This window comes from Oncorhynchus tshawytscha, linkage group LG10 (assembly GCF_018296145.1).
Source record: "Oncorhynchus tshawytscha isolate Ot180627B linkage group LG10, Otsh_v2.0, whole genome shotgun sequence".
NCBI classification, from domain to species: Eukaryota; Metazoa; Chordata; class Actinopteri; order Salmoniformes; family Salmonidae; genus Oncorhynchus; species Oncorhynchus tshawytscha.
This window is the reverse complement of record NC_056438.1, coordinates 82,433,562-82,454,780: the sequence shown is the minus strand read 5'-3', so window position 1 is coordinate 82,454,780 and position 21,219 is coordinate 82,433,562. Positions and strand designations below refer to the sequence as shown.

The following is a 21,219-nucleotide window of genomic DNA, read 5'->3' as shown; positions in this document are numbered from 1 at the left end:
GTAGACCTTACAGTGAAATGCTGAATACAACAGGTGTAGTAGACCTCACAGTGAAATGCTGAATACAACAGGTGTAGTAGACCTTACAGTGAAATGCTGAATACAACAGGTGTAGTAGACCTTACAGTGAAATGCTGAATACAACAGGTGTAGGTAGACCTTACAGTGAAATGCTGAGTACAACAGGTGTAGTAGACCTCACAGTGAAATGCTGAATACAACAGGTGTAGTAGACCTTACAGTGAAATGCTGAATACAACAGGTGTAGTAGACCTCACAGTGAAATGCTGAATACAACAGGTGTAGTAGACCTTACAGTGAAATGCTGAATACAACAGGTGTAGTAGACCTTACAGTGAAATGCTGAATACAACAGGTGTAGTAGACCTTACAGTGAAATGCTGAATACAACAGGTGTAGGTAGACCTTACAGTGAAATGCTGAGTACAACAGGTGTAGTAGACCTCACAGTGAAATGCTGAATACAACAGGTGTAGTAGACCTTACAGTGAAATGCTGAATACAACAGGTGAAGTAGACCTTAAGTGAAATGCTGAATACAACAGGTGTAGTAGACCTTACAGAAATGCTGAATACAACAGGTGTAGTAGACCTTACAGTGAAATGCTGAATACAACAGGTGTAGTAGACCTTACAGTGAAATGATGAATACAACAGGTGTAGTAGACCTTACATTGAAATGATGAATACAACAGGTATAGTAGACCTTACAGTGAAATGATGAATACAACAGGTGTAGTAGACCTTACAGTGAAATGATGAATACAACAGGTGTAGTAGACCTTACAGTGAAATGATGAATACAACAGGTGTAGGTAGACCTTACAGTGAAATGCTGAGTACAACAGGTGTAGTAGACCTCACAGTGAAATGCTGAATACAACAGGTGTAGTAGACCTCACAGTGAAATGCTGAATACAACTGGTATAGTAGACCTTACAGTGAAATGATGAATACAACAGGTGTAGTAGACCTTACAGTGAAATGATGAATACAACAGGTGTAGTAGACCTTACAGTGAAATGATGAATACAACAGGTGTAGTAGACCTCACAGTGAAATGCTGAATACAACAGGTGTAGTAGACCTTACAGTGAAATGCTGAATACAACAGGTGTAGGTAGACCTTACAGTGAAATGCTGAATACAACAGGTGTAGGTAGACCTTACAGTGAAATGCTGAATACAGTAGGTGTAGTAGACCTTACAGTGAAATGCTGAATACAACAGGTATAGTAGACCTTACAGTGAAATGATGAATACAACAGGTGTAGTAGACCTTACAGTGAAATGATGAATACAACAGGTGTAGTAGACCTTACAGTGAAATGATGAATACAACAGGTGTAGTAGACCTCACAGTGAAATGCTGAATACAACAGGTGTAGTAGACCTTACAGTGAAATGCTGAATACAACAGGTGTAGGTAGACCTCACAGTGAAATGCTGAATACAACAGGTGTAGTAGACCTTACAGTGAAATGCTGAATACAACAGGTGTAGTAGACCTTACAGTGAAACGCTGAATACAACAGGTGTAGTAGACCTTACAGTGAAATGCTGAATACAACAGGTGTAGTAGACCTTACAGTGAAACGCTGAATACAACAGGTGTAGTAGACCTTACAGTGAAATGCTGAATACAACAGGTGTAGTAGACCTTACAGTGAAATGCTGAATACAACAGGTGTAGTAGACCTCACAGTGAAACGCTGAATACAACAGGTGTAGTAGACCTCACAGTGAAATGCTGACTTACAGACTCTAACCAATAGTGCAAAAAAGGTGTTAGTTGAACAATGGGTAAGTAAAGAAATAAAACAACAGTAAAAAGACAGGCTATATACAATAGCGAGGCTATAAAAGTAGCGAGGCTACATACCGACACCGGTTAGTCAGGCTGAGGTAGTCTGTACATGTAGATATGGTTAAAGTGACTATGCATATATGATGAACAGAGAGTAGCAGTAGTGTAAAAGAGTGATTGGCGGGAGGTGGGTGGGACACAATGCACAGATCCCGGTTAGCCAATGTGTGGGAGCACTGGTTGGTCGGGCTAATTGAGGTAGTATGTACATGAGTGTATAGTTAAAGTGACTATGCATATAAAATAAACAGAGAGTAGCAGCAGCGTAACGAGGGGTTGGGGGAGGGGGAACACAATGCAAATAGTCTGGATAACCATTTGGTTACCTGTTCAGGAGTCTTATGGCTTGGGGGTAAAAACTGTTGAAGTCTTTTTATCCTAGACTTGGCACTCCGGTACCGCTTGCCATGCGGTAGTAGAGAGAACCGTCTATGGCTGTGGTCTCTGTCAATTTTTAGGGCCTTCCTCTGACACCGCCTGTTATAGAGGTCCTGGATGGCAGGAAGCTTGGCCCCAGTGAAGTACTGGGCCGTACGCACTACCCTCTGTAGTGCCATGCGGTCGGAGGCCGAGCAGTTGCCGTACCAGGCAGTGATGCAACCCTTTCTGTTGCAGCTGTAGAACCTTTTGAGGTTCTCAGGACCCATGCCAAATCTTTCCAGTCTCCTGAGGGGGGAATAGGTTTTGTCGTACCCTCTTCACGACTGCCTTGATGTGTTTGGACCATTCTAGTTTGGTTGTTGATGTGGACACCAAGGAACATGAAGCTCTCAACCTGCTCCACTACAGCCCCGTCCCTGAGAATGGGGGGGTTTATGCTATAAACGAATAAGCCTTTTGCCTATCGAACTAAAATAAGTATGTAAATAACCTAGGATAACAATAAATGTGGCCCAATTCAGTTGTTTCAGAGTTCTGCAATAAGAGCTACGATGCTAATGTTCTCTGGGTGTCACTGAGTAGACTGATACCCCATGTCATTGATCCACCATCCATAGATAAGGCTGTACAGTGAAATAAGGATGCCCCCCAATGCAACTCAGTCCCGTAATACGATGCTACGATGCTAATGTTCTCTGGGTGTCACTGAGTAGACTGATACCCCATGTCATTGATCCACCATCCATAGATAAGGCTGTACAGTGAAATAAGGATGCCCCCAATGCAACTCAGTCCCGTAATACGATGCTACGATGCTAATGTTCTCTGGGTGTCACTGAGTAGACTGATACCCCCATGTCATTGATCCACCATCCATAGATAAGGCTGTGCAGTGAAATAAGGATGCCCCCAATGCAACTCAAGAGTCCCGTAATACGATGCTACGATGCTAATGTTCTCTGGGTGTCACTGAGTAGACTGATACCCCCATGTCATTGATCCACCATCCATAGATAAGGCTGTACAGTGAAATAAGGATGCCCCCCAATGCAACTCTAAAGTATAATACATCCAGTGTGATTTCAACAGATTTTTGTCAAATTAACAAATGATTTGTCTTTTATTGATTTTATATAACAACATTCCAACCATGTTTAGCATGAGCTATTCAATTATGGCATAATTCTACTATTTGAATTGATTTGCATCTCTGTCAATGTCGTACTTTTATTTTGAAGGCTAACCGCAAAGTCCACGATTGTGGCTAATCCTTGTTGTGGCTAGCTTCACATAGATGGGGACCGACCACCATTAATAAAATAAGAACTGTCCTATAAATCAGGGTTATTTTAGATGATGACAGCTAGCCAGATAGTTAGCTACTATAGCTACTGAAACAGATTGTCGTTTTGTTATGTTTTTGTGGAAGAGCATTGTGCGCATCCATGAGCTAGCTAGCTTTTTTTATGACCAGCGCTTTAGGTGACGAGACAACTTTACCAGCGTCATGGCATACGTATCAATGAATCGTTGTGACATATATGAAGTACGAGTCATTTGTGAAGTAACTAGGTGAAAAATGTATGAACGTGTTAAATTATTATGTGACGTCATATTCAGGTTCTGATTGGTCAAGGACGTCAGTTACGAACAAATTCTAATTTACAATGACGGCCCGGACAACGCTGGGCCAATTGTGCGCCGCCCTATGTGACTCCCAATCACCGGGGCCGGATACGATACAGCCTGGATTCGAACCAGGGACTGTAGTGACGCCTCTTGCAATTGAGATGCAGTGCCTTAGACCACTGCGTCCATGTGTATGTTAACTATTTAACTGTACTAGAATGCTTAAAAGGCCTCAACAACAACAAAATGTAATATTGGTGCATCACTAATTTATAACATTCTTTATGAGACTTTAAAAAATAATGGATGTTAGCTTATGCTATAAACTAATAGGCCTTTTGTCTATCAAACTGTTGCCAAAACTAAAATAAGTATGAAAATAACCTAAATTAGTGCAACAACAAAAAAAGGGTGAAGAAAAATACTGTCCTATATCAGCGATGTTTTGGATAAGGGCGGTGGGACAATGTCATTCCAGACATCACCCAACCCTTCAGCGGAGTGTATTTGGCTAAGTGCAGCAGTTGTGTGAACTGGGTTGTGAAACCGAATGTGTTATGATAGGAAGTATCTGCTCTGCAGTTGGCTTCAGCTCGTGTGTGTGGAGATAACACAGCAACGTGTTCGTCTTGCCAACATCAGATTATGGGTAAGAGCAGCATTGTTCTTGCAAAAAAAAGTGTGTTTCTGTCCCCCCTCCTCTCTCGTTCTGTCCCCCTCCTCTCTCGTTCTGTCCCCCTCTCTCTCGTTCTGTCCCCCTCTCTCTCGTTCTGTCCCCCCTCTCTCTCGTTCTGTCCCCCCTCTCTCGTTCTGTCCCCCCTCTCTCGTTCTGTCCCCCCTCTCTCGTTCTGTCCCCCTCTCTCGTTCTGTCCCCCCTCTCGTTCTGTCCCCCCTCTCTCGTTCTGTCCCCCCCTCTCTCGTTCTGTCCCCCCCTCTCTCGTTCTGTCCCCCCTCTCGTTCTGTCCCCCCTCTCGTTCTGTCCCCCCCTCTCGTTCTGTCCCCCTCCTCTCTCGTTCTGTCCCCCTCCTCTCTCGTTCTGTCCCCCTCCTCTCTCGTTCTGTCCCCCCCCTCCTCTCTCGTTCTGTCCCCCCTCCTCTCTCGTTCTGCCCCCTCCCTCTTCTGCCCCCTCCTCTCTCGTTCTGTCCCCCTCCTCTCTCATTCTGTCCCCCTTCCTCTCTCGTTCTGTCCCCCTTCCTCTCTCGTTCTGTCCCCCTTCCTCTCTCGTTCTGTCCCCCTCCTCTCTCGTTCTGTCCCCCTCCTCTCTCGTTCTGTCCCCCCTCTCTCGTTCTGTCCCCCTCTCTCGTTCTGTCCCCCTCTCTCGTTCTGTCCCCCCTCTCTCGTTCTGTCCCCCCTCTCTCGTTCTGTCCCCCCTCTCTCGTTCTGTCCCCCCTCTCTCGTTCTGTCCCCCCTCTCTCGGTCTGTCCCCCTCCTCTCTGAGGTGTGTGAGAGAGAGCTCTACCTCGGCTGTGTTAACGGCTGCTTGCCATGCTGTGTTGACTAGATAACCATGCACTTCGAAGGGCATGATTATTTGAATCAGGTTTGTTGTTGCTTGGTTAGAACACAACCCTGCACCCACGCCGGTCCTCTGTGGATAAGAAGCCACACAACAACGACCATAACATCATGCTGGTCCTCTGGATAAGAAGCCATGCAACAACAACCATAACACCACACTGGTCCTCTGGATAAGAAGCCACACAACGACCATAACACCACACTGGTCCTCTGTGGATAAGAAGCCACACAACAACGACCATAACACCACGCTGGTCCTCTGGATAAGAAGCCATGCAACAACAACCATAACACCACACTGGTCCTCTGTGGATAAGAAGCCACACAACAACGACCATAACACCACACTGGTCCTCTGGATAAGAAGCCATGCAACAACAACCATAACACCACACTGGTCCTCTGGATAAGAAGCCACACAACAACGACCATAACACCACGCTGGTCCTCTGGATAAGAAGCCATGCAACAACAACCATAACACCACACTGGTCCTCTGGATAAGAAGCCATGCAACAACGACCATAACACCACACTGGTCCTCTGGATAAGAAGCCACACAACAACGACCATAACACCACACTGGTCCTCTGGATAAGAAGCCATGCAACAACAACCACAACACCACACTGGTCCTCTGGATAAGAAGCCACACAACAACGACCATAACACCACACTGGTCCTCTGGATAAGAAGCCACACAACAACGACCATAACACCACACTGGTCCTCTGGATAAGAAGCCATGCAACAATGACCAGACCATAACACCACACTGGTCCTCTGGATAAGAAGCCATGCAACAACAACCACAACACCACACTGGTCCTCTGGATAAGAAGCCACACAACAACGACCATAACACCACACTGGTCCTCTGGATAAGAAGCCACACAACAACGACCATAACACCACACTGGTCCTCTGGATAAGAAGCCATGCAACAATGACCAGACCATAACACCACACTGGTCCTCTGGATAAGAAGCCATGCAACAACAACCATAACACCACACTGGTCCTCTGGATAAGAAGCCACACAACAACGACCATAACACCACACTGGTCCTCTGTGTCCCTCACTTGTCAGCCAGCATCGTGTCCCTCACTTGTCAGCCAGCATCGTGTCCCTCACTTGTCAGCCAGCGTCGTGTCCCTCACTTGTCAGCCAGCGTCGTGTCCCTCACTTGTCAGCCAGCATCGTGTCCCTCACTTGTAGGTATCTCGATGATATCCCTCAACCCCGATCGTGTTCTTCTCTCTGCATCAATGATTCCCTGTTCACTCCAATGGTCTTGGAATACAGAGATTTCTAATTGTTTCTCATCTTGGTAAAGACACCATGGCTAGATTTTTTTTTTTAAATTAAGAATAGCAAATTGTTTTTGGAGCTGTTTTGTTAGACTTAAATGTGGCTTTTGACATTTATCATAATCTGCTGCTGGAAAAACAAATGTGTTATGGCTTTACACCCCCTGCTTTATTGTGGATAAAGAGTTACCTGTCTAACAGAACACAGAGGGGGTTCTTTTAATGGAAGCCTCTCCAACATAATCCAGGTTGAATCAGAAATTCCCCAGGGTAGCTGTCTAGGCCCTTTAAAAAAAATCTTTACAAACGACATGCCACTGGCCTTTGAGTAAAGCCAGTGTGTCTATGTATGCGGATGACTCAACACTATACACGTCAGCTACTACAGCGAGTGAAATGACTGCAAACTTAACAAAGAAATGCTGTTAGTTTCAGAATGGGTGGCATGGAAGGGTCTGAATGTAATTTCTAAACCTATTTTAGCTTTGTCATGATGGTGTTTTGTATAGATTAATGAGAAACATTTAATTTAATCAATTTTGTAAAGGCTGTAACGTAACAAAATGTGGGGGAAAAAAAGTGATGGGGTCTGAATACTTTCCGAATGCACTATAACTGCCTTAATGTTGCTGAACCCCAGGAAGAGTAGCTGCTGCCTTGACAGGAACTAATGGGGATCCATAATAAACCCCAGGAAGAGTAGCTGCTGCCTTGACAGGAACTAATGGGGATCCATAATAAACCCCAGGAAGAGTAGCTGCTGCCTTGGCAGGAACTAATGGGGATCCATAATAAACCCCAGGAAGAGTAGCTGCTGCCTTGGCAGGAACTAATGGGGATCCATAATAAATACAAACAGTAGAGAATCCCCTCCTGGATCAAGAGCCTTGCTGTCAAACTGAGTAGTATTTTTGTTAGTTACTTGTTTAACTTTATGACCTTGTCTGTCCTGAAAATAGTTTCAGAGACCGTATAAGATATTCTCTATGCTCTCGTTAGCATTCTCTATGGGATTTGACATGTAATTGTTAGCATTGCTAACCTTCATATTACAGAAGACCAGTAGGGTCTGATACCGCCCAAGCCTACACTTAGACTGCTGTCTTGTCATGTCGTCAGGTGCCACAAAGAGGGACTTAGGAAAATTCACGGGCAGGACGACTGGTCTGTCAATGTACAACAGCTAGGAGCTCAAAGTAAAGGAGAAATTTGACTTCATCACTACTATGTATCTGTGAGAGGTATTGACCTGCTGAATGCACCTAGGTGTCTGTTTTTCAAGCTACTAGCACACAGCTCAGACACCCATGCATACCCAACAAGACGTATCACAAGAGGTCTCTTCACAGTCCCCAAGTCCAGAACAGACTATGGGAGGCGCACAGTACTAAGAGCCATGACTACATGGAACTCTATTCCACTGTACTACATAGAGACATGACTACATGGAACTCTATTCCACAGTACTACATAGAGCCATGACTACATGGAACTCTATTCCACAGTACTACATAGAGCCATGACTACATGGAACTCTATTCCACAGTACTACATAGAGCCATGACTACATGGAACTCTATTCCACATCCAGTAACTAATACAAGCAGTAGAATCAGTTAATATAAAGCAGATGAAAAATACACCTTATGGAACAGTGGGGACTGTGGACACACACACATTAACATACACACTAAACACACACGTACAAATGGATTTTGTGTTGTAGAGTAGTGGCCTGAGAGACTTAATGTGTTGTAAAATCTCGTGTGTTTTATAATGTTTTTAACATTGTATATATCTGCCTTTATTCCTGGAGGAGTAGCTGCAGCTATTGGGGATCCATAATAAACAGTACAGCCATAATATAGAAGTCTGGGATCCATCATATAGAAGTCTGGGATCCATCATATAGAAGTCTGGGATCCATCATATAGAAGTCTGGGATCCATCATATAGAAGTCTGGGATCCATCATATAGAAGTCTGGGATCCATCATATAGAAGCCTGGGATCCATCAAATAGAAGTCTGGGATCCATCATATAGAAGCCTGGGATCCATCATATAGAAGCCTGGGATCCATCATATAGAAGCCTGGGCTCCATCATATAAGCCTGGGCTCCATCATATAGAAGCCTGGGATCCATCAATATAAGCCTGGGCTCCATCATATAGAATGGGATCCATCATATAGAAGCCTGGGATCCATCATATAGAAGTCTGGGATCCATCATTAGAAGCCTGGGATCCATCACTAAAGCCTGGGATCCATCATATAGAAGCCTGGGATCCATCAAATGGATTTTGTGCTCCATGTAGAGTAGTGGCTCCCTGAAGCCTGGGCTCCACTTAATGGGATCCATTGTAAGCCTGGGATCCATCTAGAAGCCTGGGCTTTATAATGGGATCCATTATAGAAGCATGGGATCCATCATATAGAAGCCTGGGATCCATTATTCCTGGGATCCATTATATAGAAGCCTGGGATCCATCATATAGAAGCCTGGGATCCATCATATAGAAGCCTAATATAGAAGTCTGGGATCCATCATATAGAAGCCTGGGATCCTAGAAGCCTGGGATCCATCATATAGAAGTCTGGGATCCATTATATAGAAGTCTGGGATCCATCATATAGAAGCCTGGGATCCATCATATAGAAGCCTGGGATCCATTATATAGAAGCCTGGGATCCATCATATAGAAGCCTGGGATCCATCATATAGAAGCCTGTAAGAGTCGATCACTGACTTCATATCAGTCCTGTACACGCTACAATACATTTCTAGGTGAGCTGTACTGCTCTGCAACATAACTCGTCCACTTCCTCCCTTCTATATATACACACACACACACACACTCTGTAACGTAGCCCTCACCCACACACTCATCTCTCTTGTAAGACCTCAGCAGCACGTGCAGTACCACATGGTCTGGTCGGTGCAGTACCACATGGTCTGGTCGGTGCAGCACGGTCTGGTCGGTGCAGTACCACATGGTCTGGTCGGTGCAGCACGGTCTGGTCGGTGCAGCACGGTCTGGTCGGTGCAGCACCACATGGTCTGGTCGGTGCAGTACCACATGGTCTGGTCGGTGCAGCACGGTCTGGTCGGTGCAGCACCACTTTTAGTTTTTTTCTTTTTGTCTGTGTGCTTGTGGAAAACACAACTGGTTCCTCTCTAGGTTTCTTCCTAGGTTTTGGCCTTTCTAGGGAGTTTTTCCTAGCCACCGTGCTTCTACGTCTGCATTGCTTGCTGTTTGGGGTTTTAGGCTGGGTTTCTGTACAGCACTTTGAGATATCAGCTGATGTAAAAAAAAAAAAAAAAAAAAAAATGTATATTTTTTTTAAAGGGCTTTATCCGGTATCTTTGGGACGTTCCTATCCCATTTGAAGTTTAAATTTAAAGACGCTATAATTCTAATCGTTTCAGTTTATAGGACAAAACAAGCAAGTACAGTGTAGCTAGTCATTGTACCATCTGAACTGCTGTGAAATGTATATTTTTTTATAACCAAAAATGTAGTACATATTTTTTTCAGCTGTTTTTGAAGCTGAAACCGAAAGTCAGTCAATGTATGATCCGTAGGACAACACACGACCATAGACTTAGGTTGGTGGGTGGGTAGGTGTGGGTGGGTGAGGGAGATTTCCCTGTGAGAGTGAGAGAGCCCCTAACCTAATGAATCACACCGTTTTCCCCCCATAGATGTTGCACTGTATTTCTCTACATGTCACAGTAATGCCACTTTCAACAGTTGTGGAAAGTTCCACGTGAACCGTGTAGCAATGCATGCAAAGTGGTATCGGCCAATGAGCTTTCTGGGTTTTTTTTTAACCACTTTTACAGAATACATTACCCTCTGATCTCTCGCAGTTATTTTTCATGGTTTTGTAATTGTCAGACCTTAGGAAGTTTGAATAAAATACAATTGAAATGTTTCATTTTGGAGGCGAAGTGTTTGGCTCAATTGTAGGCTCTTAAGTTTAAGCGTCATCATATTGGTATGGGGGGGGGAGAATATGTCTTAAGTGAATAACTTGAAATTCTCACCATGGCCTCCTGTGTTGTTGTAAGAGCATAATGAACGCGCTGAGCCGTAGCTGTCATAGCTCATCGCACAACTAACATGACAAACACTATATACAGATGAAGTTGGAAGATTACATACTTAGGTTGGAGTCATTAAAACTCGTTTTTCCAACCACTCCACACATTTCTTGTTAACAAACTATTTTTGGCAAGTCGGTTAGGACATCTACTTTGTGCATGACACAAGTCATTTTTCCAACAATTGTTTACAGACAGATTGTTCCATTTATAATCCACTGTATCACAATTCCAGTGGGTCAGAAGTTTACATACACTAAGTTGACTGTGCCTTTAAACAGCTTGGAAAATTCCAGAATATGATGTCATGGCTTTAGAAGCTTCTGATAGGCTAATTGAGATAATTTGAGAATTGTCTTTGTTCTCTTCCTGTGCATTATAGGAGCATGATTATCCCATAGCTAGTCACGCGGCTAACATAACATGTAGTGTTAATGTTCTCTTCATAACATGTCTTCTGTTGTAGGGGCATGATGAGCGTGCTGGGCCGTAGCTGTCGTAGCTAGTCACACGGTGGGTGGGAGGGGAGGGAGTCCATCCGCACCACCAGCAACACTGCACCATGGCGAAACCCGGGGCCGACAGAGATGGATCCATGGTGGACAAACCGACTGGGAAGAAGGTACGCTTATACACACAGCATATATTCTACACCCGCCCGGCACGATCGGGTCTAGAAACAACCCCTAGCTTCTCTTGATCTCTTTCTAGCCCCCTGGGAACAATATATGGTATAAAGTTTCTGGGTTAGCAAGTAGTCCATGGTCAGATCTACAAGATGTTAAGCAAAGCATGTGATCGGTCTCTGACAACAAAACAAAAAAATGGCAGACCAAGAGTCGCCCGTTCTTTAGACCAATCTAAAAAATAAAAAAAACTTCCATATATAGCCACACACCCTATGTGTTAATAAATCAACTATATGTTGGCTACTGAGCTTGTCTGTTGCTTTAAGCACTGATATTACAGATGAAGACACACAAATTATTAAAGATGGAGCCAGAGATCATGGGCTACGCCGGTAATAGGCTGCGTCAGTAACGGGCAATATGTAAAAAATAGGCTCCATGAAGCCAACAAATTAAAACATTGCAGCCTGCAGGTAGAAAATATCCAGATTGTAAAAATAATTGTCCTTTTAGTCACTCTGGCTACACATGGCCTGTCTGTATCAACTTGGTCTGGCCCAAAACTCATGCTAGCAAACTTGGAATATTGTATAAAATATTCTGGGCCCTCAGTTTCCAGCGCAGCTGTAGGATATTTGCGCGAAGGGATACTTAGTAATCAGGAAGGCCTATTTTTCCTCCAGATCAGAGCATGACATTTTTTCCCCCTCTTTCCATGCTGAGTGGTTCTGGAAAGGGAGATGGCTGGAAAGATTTTCCAAATAGGCCACGTTGAGGTTCTATTGTCATTCTCAATGGATTTAAAAACAGACTCTTTGTTTACTTGCTGTTTGAGGCGAAGAAACCATCACTGTGGAGCTTCTCAAAGTCATGTTGAGTTAAGACGATCAGAAATAGTATAGTATCACATCCCCATAAGGACACACGGGCTATAATTGATTTTGACCTTTTTTTTATATATATATTTCATTTTCAAGGAGGTTTCCATTTTTGATAGGGTTATTTTGCCTAAAACCTTTTTAGGTGTACCTGTAGAAAAATAACCTACGTCCCTGCACAGCCTGGCAAGAGAGGCCTGCAGGGTGTTTAGTGTCCAAATCATATTGTATATGTCATATGTGCCGAATATAACAGGAATACAACCTTGCCGTGAAATTCCCAGTGGCTCTGCAAGCCCGGAGAGGGGGGTTTCTCAGCTACTGACATGTTAATTAAGATACTTTCAGATCTTACGGTTTGGTTTCAATATTTCAAAACCAAATGGTAGGTCCAGGTTGTCACGTGTTGGTTAAATGGTGATTTTAAAAAAATTATACAAAAAATGTAATGAGCTCATTTGGAACGGCGTTTTTTTTAATTTTTTTTTTTTATTCTCGCCGGAGCACCAATCCCTGAGCGATAAGCGAGATTTCCGAACCCTTCAACTCTGCTCACATACTCTGATATGAAGATATCAGTGGAACTCATCTAGATAAATAAAGGATAAATGCATCCAACTCCAGACGACAACAGGAACTACTCTTTTAACTTAAGCCACTGAAATTCAATTGTACTGCAGAAATCAGCATTTTTCAAAACAAACACCATCAATAATGCTGCGTTTTTTAAACTATTTCACCCGAGTTTTTATATCAAACGTTTTTTTGTTTGCTTTTATGTTTATTATATGCACAACTAGTTTTTCATCACACAAATTTAATGCAAAAACATTCGGCAGAAAAGATCTTCGTTTTCATCAGATTGAAACAGAAGTGCAACGCTATTTGGCTGGCAGCCACACAAGTTTATTTTTATTTCATCTTTATTTAACGAGGCAAGTCAGTCAAGAACAAATTCTTATTTTCAATGACGGGCCTTGGAACAGGGGGTTAACTGCCTTGTTCAGGGAGCAGCACGACAGATTTTTTTTTTTTACCTTGTCAGCTCGGAGGATTCGATCTTACAACCTTCCGGTGACTAGTCCAAACCACTAGGCTACGCTGCCGCCCCGAGTAAAGTAAATTAGCTTACAATGAAAAGCGCAAGTCATTTTTCTGCATGAACGATGCATGGCCATCAGATTTCTTATGGTTCTAGATAGAATGTAGCCAGCTACATTTTCCTAATGTTTTGCTCGACGTTAATCTACATCTACTGGAGAAAAGCAACCGTTGCCTCTTCCTCTCTGCCATCGGAGCGGAAGAGTGCCGTTCGTGTGTCCTGAAGACGATAGCAAAGATTTCTCATCCCAGTGGAGATGTGTAACCTGAAGCACAACATTTTGTCTGAAGCCGAGCAGAAATTTACAATAAGAACAGATCTAACATTTTAGATCTCCGTTTACAAAACGCAGTAAGATATTTATTCAGCGTTTTAAAAAAATTATTACATTTTTCTGCATGGGGAAAAAAAAAACACTGAATTCTGCGTTAATGTAACCCCTGTTGCAATTCACCCCCCCTCCTTTTTTCCCCCCCCCAGAGCAAAGATAAGATTTCCCTCTTCACCAAGACTCCGAAGCTTGACCGCAGTGAGTTTCTGGGGGGGAAGGAAGGGAAACCACCCAAGTCTATCATGAAACGCAAACTGTCCTTCACCGTGAGCCCCCCTTGCAACAAGGAGAGAGAATCAGACACAGGTACCAACATGGCTATTTCACAAGTGTGTGTGTGTGAGGGGGAGCGTGATTGGGTATATTTAATAAAAAAACATTTTTATTGTACTTTTGTATTTGATTTGGATACAACAAATAGTGTCTTATAAAGCCCATGTGGGCTGGGCATCCATGCAGATGCATGATACTATAATACAATCAATCATGTGCTGTACCTTCATAAATAATAGTATATATCTAGCGTAAGAGTGTATATCTAGTATAAGAGTATATATCTAGCATAAGAGTGTATATCTAGTATAAGATTGTATCTAGTGTAAGAGTGTATATCTAGCATAAGAGTATATCTAGTATATATCTAGTATAAGAGTATATATCTAGTATAAGAGTATATATCTAGAATATATCTATGAGTGTACATCTAGTATAAGAGTATATATCTAGTATTAGTGTATATCTAGTATAAGAGCATATATCTAATATAAGATTATATATCTAGTATAAGAGTATATATCTAGCATAAGAGTATATATCTAGCATAAGAGTGTATATCTAGTATAAGAGGCCAACAAACCTGACTTAGTTACACCGGCTCTGTCAGGAGGAATGGGCCAAAATTCACCCAACTTATTGTGGGAAGCTTGTGGAAGGCTACCCAAAACGTTTGACCCAAGTTAAACCATTTAAAGGCCATGCTACCAAATACTAATTGAGTGTATGTAAACTTCTGACCCACTGGGAATGGGTCAGAATTCAAATAAATCATTCTCTCTACAATTATTCTGACATTTCACATTCTTAAAATAAAGTGGTGATTTATAACTGACCTAAAACGGGGGAAAAGTTTAAGTTTAAAAGTTTAAGTTTAAATGTATTTGGTTTAAGATGTAAACTTCCGACTTCAACTGTATGTAAACATGTTCATAGTAACGTTAAGTAAACAACACGATCTGAACGTTTGTAAGGAGCGTCGGCTAAATGACTAAAATATGAGCGTTAAATGCTGCAGTCAGAATCTGACGTGGGGGGGGGTTGCCTTGTTCTTCTACAACACCAAAATATTCAGCTTCTTGTTTTCACTTCTACTCAAATCTGGAACAGCCAGAGAGTTGTACTGAGGCAATCGTAGCACTGCTCATTGCCGGTATAATTAAGCCTTTATCTGGTGTAATGGCCTTATACTTTCTGTGTTGAGCTTCCCTGTAACCAGACACACGCACACACATACAGTCCCCTGTATCCAACCAACCCATGGTTTGGATATTGAAACCCCTTATTGCAACTTTCCCAACAACACACACAGTGCTGCTATTCTTTGAAGTCTATAAACAGTCATTTTCAGTCAGATCCTGGATCTGAAACGGGGTTGAAACTGGAGGTTGAATCTGTAATTACTATGAAGGAAGGAGGGCCCTGGGTAAGGTGGCCTAAACAGGACAAACTTAGACCTACACAATCAGTGAACCGTACTCCTTCACCCACACACTCTCGGTGAACCTTTACTCCGTCTCCTCCACGTTTTTAGCTCTGAATACATTTTATACTGAATGTTTTCCCATAATCCCATGGAGTTGGCTCTGTCCCTGTCCCTGGCTCTGTCCCTGGCTCTGTCCCTGGCCCTGTCCCTGGTCGTACTCTCCTCCCCATTTTAGCTCAGATGAAATTTATTGTCTACAATACATTAAAAAAAGCTCTTGAGTAGACGTTTGAGTTGCACTGTGACAATTCCTAATTGTGTTAAAGGATGTCTTTTGTTAAATCTTTGTTAAAGTTAAGTCAAATCCTGGCTTCTGGTTCAAGCTGACGTGATGACTTTATCTACATTTTGTTACGTTACAGCCTTATTCTAAAATGGATTACATCAGTTTTTTCCCCCTCATCAATCGACACCCAATACAGCACAATGCATCTTGGTTTCATCAGACCAGAGACTCTTGTTTCTCATGGTCTGAGAGTCCTTTAGGTGCATTTTGGCAAACTCCAAGCAGGTTGTCATGTGCCTTTTACTGAGGAGAGGCTTCCATCTGGCCACTCTACCATAAAGGTCTGATTGGTGGAGTGCTGCAGAGATGGTTGTCCTTCTGGAAGGTTCTCCCATCTCCACAGAGGAACTCTGGATCTCTGTCAGAGTGACCATCGAGTTCTTGGTCACCTTCCTGACCAAGGCCCTTCTCCTCTGATTGGCCGGGCGGGCAAACTTGTTCCATTTAAGAATGATGGAGGCCACTGTGTTCTTGGACCTTTTAATGCTGCGTAAATGTTTTGGTAACCTTCCCCAGATCTGTGCCTCGACGCAATCCTGTCTCTGAGCTCTACGGACAATTCCTTCGACCTCATGGCTTGGTTTCAAATCAAATGTTATTTGTCACAGGTGTCGAATACAACAGTGAATTGCTTACTTTAAAGCCCTTAACCAAAAATGCAGTAAAAAAAAAAAAAAGACAACGAAAAATGTATAAAATAAACAAGTTATTCAAGAGTGGCAGTAAAATTAGAATAGCGGGGCTATATACAGGGGGTACCGGTACAGAGTCAATGTGGAGGCTATATACAGGGGGTACCGGTACAGAGTCAATGTGGAGGCTATATACAGGGGGTACCGGTACAGAGTCAATGTGGAGGCTATATACAGATCTGGGGTACCGGTACAGAGTCAATGTGGAGGCTATATACAGGGGTACCGGTACAGAGTCAATGTGGAGGCTATATACAGGGGGTAGTTTGTTGGTACAGAGTCAATGTGGAGGCTATATGAGAATGGGGGGTACCGGTACAGAGTCAATGTGGAGGCTATATACAAGGGGTGTCCTGGTACAGAGTCAATGTGGAGGCTATATACATGGGGTACCGGCAAACAGAGTCAATGTGGAGGCTATATGAACAGGGGATACCGGTACAGAGTCAATGTGGAGGCTATATACACCTGGGGGGGTACCGGTACAGAGTCAATGTGGAGGCTATATACAGGGGTACCGGTGACAGAGTAAATGTGGAGGCTATATACAGGGTGTTACGGTACAGAGTCAATGTGGAGGCTATATACAGTGGGTACCGGTACAGAGTAAATGTGGAGGCTATATACAGGGTGTTACGGTACAGAGTCAATGTGGAGGCTATATACAGGGGGTACTGGTACAGAGTCAATGTGCGGGGGCACCGGTTAGTTGAGGTAATTGAGGTAATAGGAACATGTAGGTAGAGTTATTAAAGTCACTATGTATAGATGATAACAGAGAGTAGCAGTGGTGTAATTGGGTAGGGGGTGCAAATAGTCTGGTTAGCCATTTGAGTAGATGTTCAGGAGTCTCATGGCTTGGGGGTAGAAGCTGTTTAGAAGCCTCGTGGACCTAGACTTGGCGCTCCGGTTCCGCTTGCCGTGCTGTTGCAGAGAGAACAGTCGATGACTAGGGTGGCTGGAGTCTTTGACAATTTTTATGGCCTTCCTCTGACACCGACTGGTGTAGAGGTCCTGGATGGCAGGAAGCTTGACCCCAGTGATGTACTGGGCCATTCGCACTACACTCTGTCGTGCCTTGTGGTCGGAGGCCGAGCAGTTGTCATACCAGGCAACTGGTCAGGATGCTCTCGATGGTGCAGCTGTAGAACCTTTTTGAGGATCTGAGGACCCATGCCAAATCTTTTCAGTCTCCTGAGGGGGAATAGGCTTTGTCGTGCCCTCTTCACGACTGCCTTGGTGTGCTTGGACCATGTTAGTTTGTTGGAACTTGAAGCTCTCAACCTGCTCCACTACAGCCCCGTTGATGAGAATGGGGGCGTGCCGAGTCCTTCTTTTCCTGTAGTCCACAATTATCTCTTTTGTCTTGATCACGTTGAGAGAGAGAGGTTGTTGTCCTGGCACCACACGGCCAGGTCTCTGACCACCTCCCTATAGGCTGTCTCATTGTTGATGATGATCATGTTGTGTCGTCGGCAAACTTAATGATGGTGTTGGCGTTGTGCCTGGCCATGCAGTCATGAGTGAACAGGGTGAGGAGGCTGAGCACGCACCCCTGAGGAAGCCCCCATGTTGAGGATCAGCGTGGCAGATGTGTTGCTACCTACCCTCACCACCTGGGGGCGGCCCATCAGGAAGTCCAGGATCCAGTTGCAGAGGGAGGGATTCAGTCCCACGGTCCCTAGCTTGGTGATGAGTTTGGAGGGGACTATGGTGTTGAACGCTGAGCTGTAGTCAATGAACAGCATTCTCACATAGGTGTTCCTTTTGTCCAGGTGGGAAAGAGCAATGTGGAGTACAATAGAGATTGCATCATCTGTGGATCTGTTTGGGCGGTATGCAAATTGGAGTGGGTCTAGGGTTTCTGGGATAATGGTGTTGATGTGAACCATGACCAGCCTTTCAAAGCACTTCATGGCTACGGACGTGAGTGCTATAAGTCTGTAGTCATTTAGGCAGGTTGACTTTATGTTCTTGGGCACAGGGACTATGGTGGTCTGCTTGAAACATGTTGGTATTACAGAGTCAATCAGGGAGAAATTGAAAATGTCAGTGAAGACACCTGCTCTTTGGTCAGAGTTTCTAGGTCACATCTTGACGTGAGCGTCTGAATTGAACAGCCTACAACGGAGGAGCTAGTTGTGTGCTTTTGGGTAGTGAAGGAAAGCAACAGCCCACTCCACCCTGGATCTTCACCGGCTCCTGTAATGACTCATGTGTTTTGAGATGTGTGAATGAGCGTGTGTGAGAGCGGCGTGCATTAATGCGTTGCTTTCCCCCTGCTCTCTCCTCTCCCTCCCTCCCTCCTCATCTCCCCTTCTCTTCCCTCTCTCCCTTCCTCTTATCCCCCCCGCCCCGTGTCTCTGCTTTGCCCAGTAGATGAGTCAGACCCAGGCCAGTCCACTGAGTCCTGGGGAGAGTCTGAAGGGAGGTTAGTGACTCCCTGCAGGATGTGTTTAGCAGGTAACTGTCACTGCAGCCTGGGTCCTCGAGTCTACGCTATGCTGCTATGAAGTTAACACGCACACACACACACATGCACACACACACACACATATATACATACACATACATGTGTTGTGTGTAGGTGTGTAGGTGTCTTGTAGTAACTGCAGCAACTCCATGTCATGTACCCAACACCCTCTGCCATGCTGTTAACACACACACTTGCAGTGGATTTATAGTTTCCCTTGCATGCTACTATGCAGTCTTCCTACCCTGTTAGTCTAATCCCAGTCTTCCTACCCTGTTAGTCTAATCCCAGTCTTCCTATCCTGTTAGTCTAATCCCAGTCTTCCTACCCTGTTAGTCTAATCCCAGTCTTCCTATCCTGTTAGTCTAATCCCAGTCTTCCTACCCTGTTAGTCTAATCCCAGTCTTCCTACCCTGTTAGTCTAATCCCAGTCTTCCTACCCTGTTAGTCTAATCCCCGTCTTCCTATCCTGTTATGTTAGTCTAATCCCCATCTTCCTATCCTGTTATGTTAGTCTAATCCCCATCTTCCTATCCTGTTATGTTAGTCTAATCCCCATCTTCCTATCCTGTTAATCTAATCCCCATCTTCCTATCCTGTTATGTTAGTCTAATCCCAGTCTTCCTATCCTGTTAGTCTAATCCCCGTCTTCCTATCCTGTTAGTCTAATCCAAGTCTTCCTATCCTGTTAGTCTAATCCCAGTCTTCCTATCCTGTTAGTCTAATCCCCGTCTTCCTATCCTGTTAGTCTAATCCCAGTCTTCCTATCCTGTTAGTCTAATCCCAGTCTTCCTACCCTGTTATGTTAGTCTAATCCCAGTCTTCCTACCCTGTTAGTCTAATCCCAGTCTTCCTACCCTGTTAGTCTAATCCCCGTCTTCCTATCCTGTTATGTTAGTCTAATCCCAGTCTTCCTATCCTGTTATGTTAGTCTACTCCCAGTCTTCCTATCCTGTTATGTTAGTCTAATCCCAGTCTTCCTATCCTGTTATGTTAGTCTAATCCCAGTCTTCCTATCCTGTTATGTTAGTCTAATCCCAGTCTTCCTATCCTGTTATGTTAGTCTAATCCCAGTCTTCCTATCCTGTTATGTTAGTCTAATCCCGGTCTTCCTATCCTGTTATGTTTCCTATCCTGTTAGTCTAATCCCAGTCTTCCTATCCTGTTATGTTAGTCTAATCCCCGTCTTCCTATCCTGTTATGTTAGTCTAATCCCCGTCTTCCTATCCTGTTATGTTAGTCTAATCCCCGTCTTCCTATCCTGTTAGTCTAATCCCAGTCTTCCTATCCTGTTAGTCTAATCCCAGTCTTCCTACCCGGTTAGTCTAATCCCCGTCTTCCTACCATGTTAGTCTAATCCCCGTCTTCCTATCCTGTTATGTTAGTCTATTCCCCATCTTCCTATCCTGTTATGTTAGTCTAATCCCCATCTTCCTATCCTGTTATGTTAGTCTAATCCCCATCTTCCTATCCTGTTATGTTAGTCTAATCACAGTCTTCCTACCCTGTTAGTCTAATCCCAGTCTTCCTACCCTGTTAGTCTAATCCCAGTCTTCCTATCCTGTTATGTTAGTCTAATCCCAGTCTTCCTACCCTGTTATGTTAGTCTAATCCCCATCTTCCTACCCTGTTAGTCTAATCCCAGTCTTCCTACCCTGTTATGTTAGTCTAATCCCAGTCTTCCTTTCCTGTTATGTTAGTCTAATCCCAGTCTTCCTACCATGTTAGTCTAATCCCCGTCTTCCTATCCTGTTATGTTAGTCTAATCCCAGTCTTCCTACCCTGTTATGTTAGTCTAATCCCAGTCTTCCTACCCTGTTATGTTAGTCTAATCCCAGTCTTCCTATCCTGTTATGTTAGTCTAATCCCAGTCTTCCTATCCTGTTATGTTAGTCTAATCCCCATCTTCCTATCCTGTTATGTTAGTCTAATCCCAGTCTTCCTACCCTGTTAGTCTAATCCCAGTCTTCCTACCCTGTTATGTTAGTCTATTCCCAGTCTTCCTATCCTGTTATGTTAGTCTAATCCCCGTCTTCCTATCCTGTTATGTTAGTCTAATCCCCGTCTTCCTATCCTGTTATGTTAGTCTAATCCCAGTCTTCCTATCCTGTTATGTTAGTCTAATCCCAGTCTTCCTACCCTGTTATGTTAGTCTAATCCCAGTCTTCCTATCCTGTTATGTTAGTCTAATCCCAGTCTTCCTATCCTGTTATGTTAGTCTAATCCCAGTCTTCC

At 43.8% G+C, this 21,219-nt stretch overlaps 1 protein-coding gene across 2 annotated transcripts in view; it reads left to right on the top strand.

Annotated features, from left to right (window-relative positions):
- LOC112244530 (ankyrin repeat domain-containing protein 12) overlaps positions 1 to 21,219 on the top strand; it is a 70,346-nt gene that overhangs the window by 15,590 nt on the left and 33,537 nt on the right. Inside the window, exons 2-4 of one of the 2 annotated variants that reach the window (XM_042329203.1) lie at positions 11,301 to 11,456; positions 13,924 to 14,080; positions 18,891 to 18,974. In XM_042329203.1, the coding sequence (XP_042185137.1) occupies positions 11,397 to 11,456; positions 13,924 to 14,080; positions 18,891 to 18,974 (301 nt within the window). In that variant the 5' untranslated portion in view covers positions 11,301 to 11,396. The remainder of the gene's footprint in view (positions 1 to 11,300; positions 11,457 to 13,923; positions 14,081 to 18,890; positions 18,975 to 21,219) is intronic. The other variant, XM_042329204.1, reaches the window with a different exon arrangement.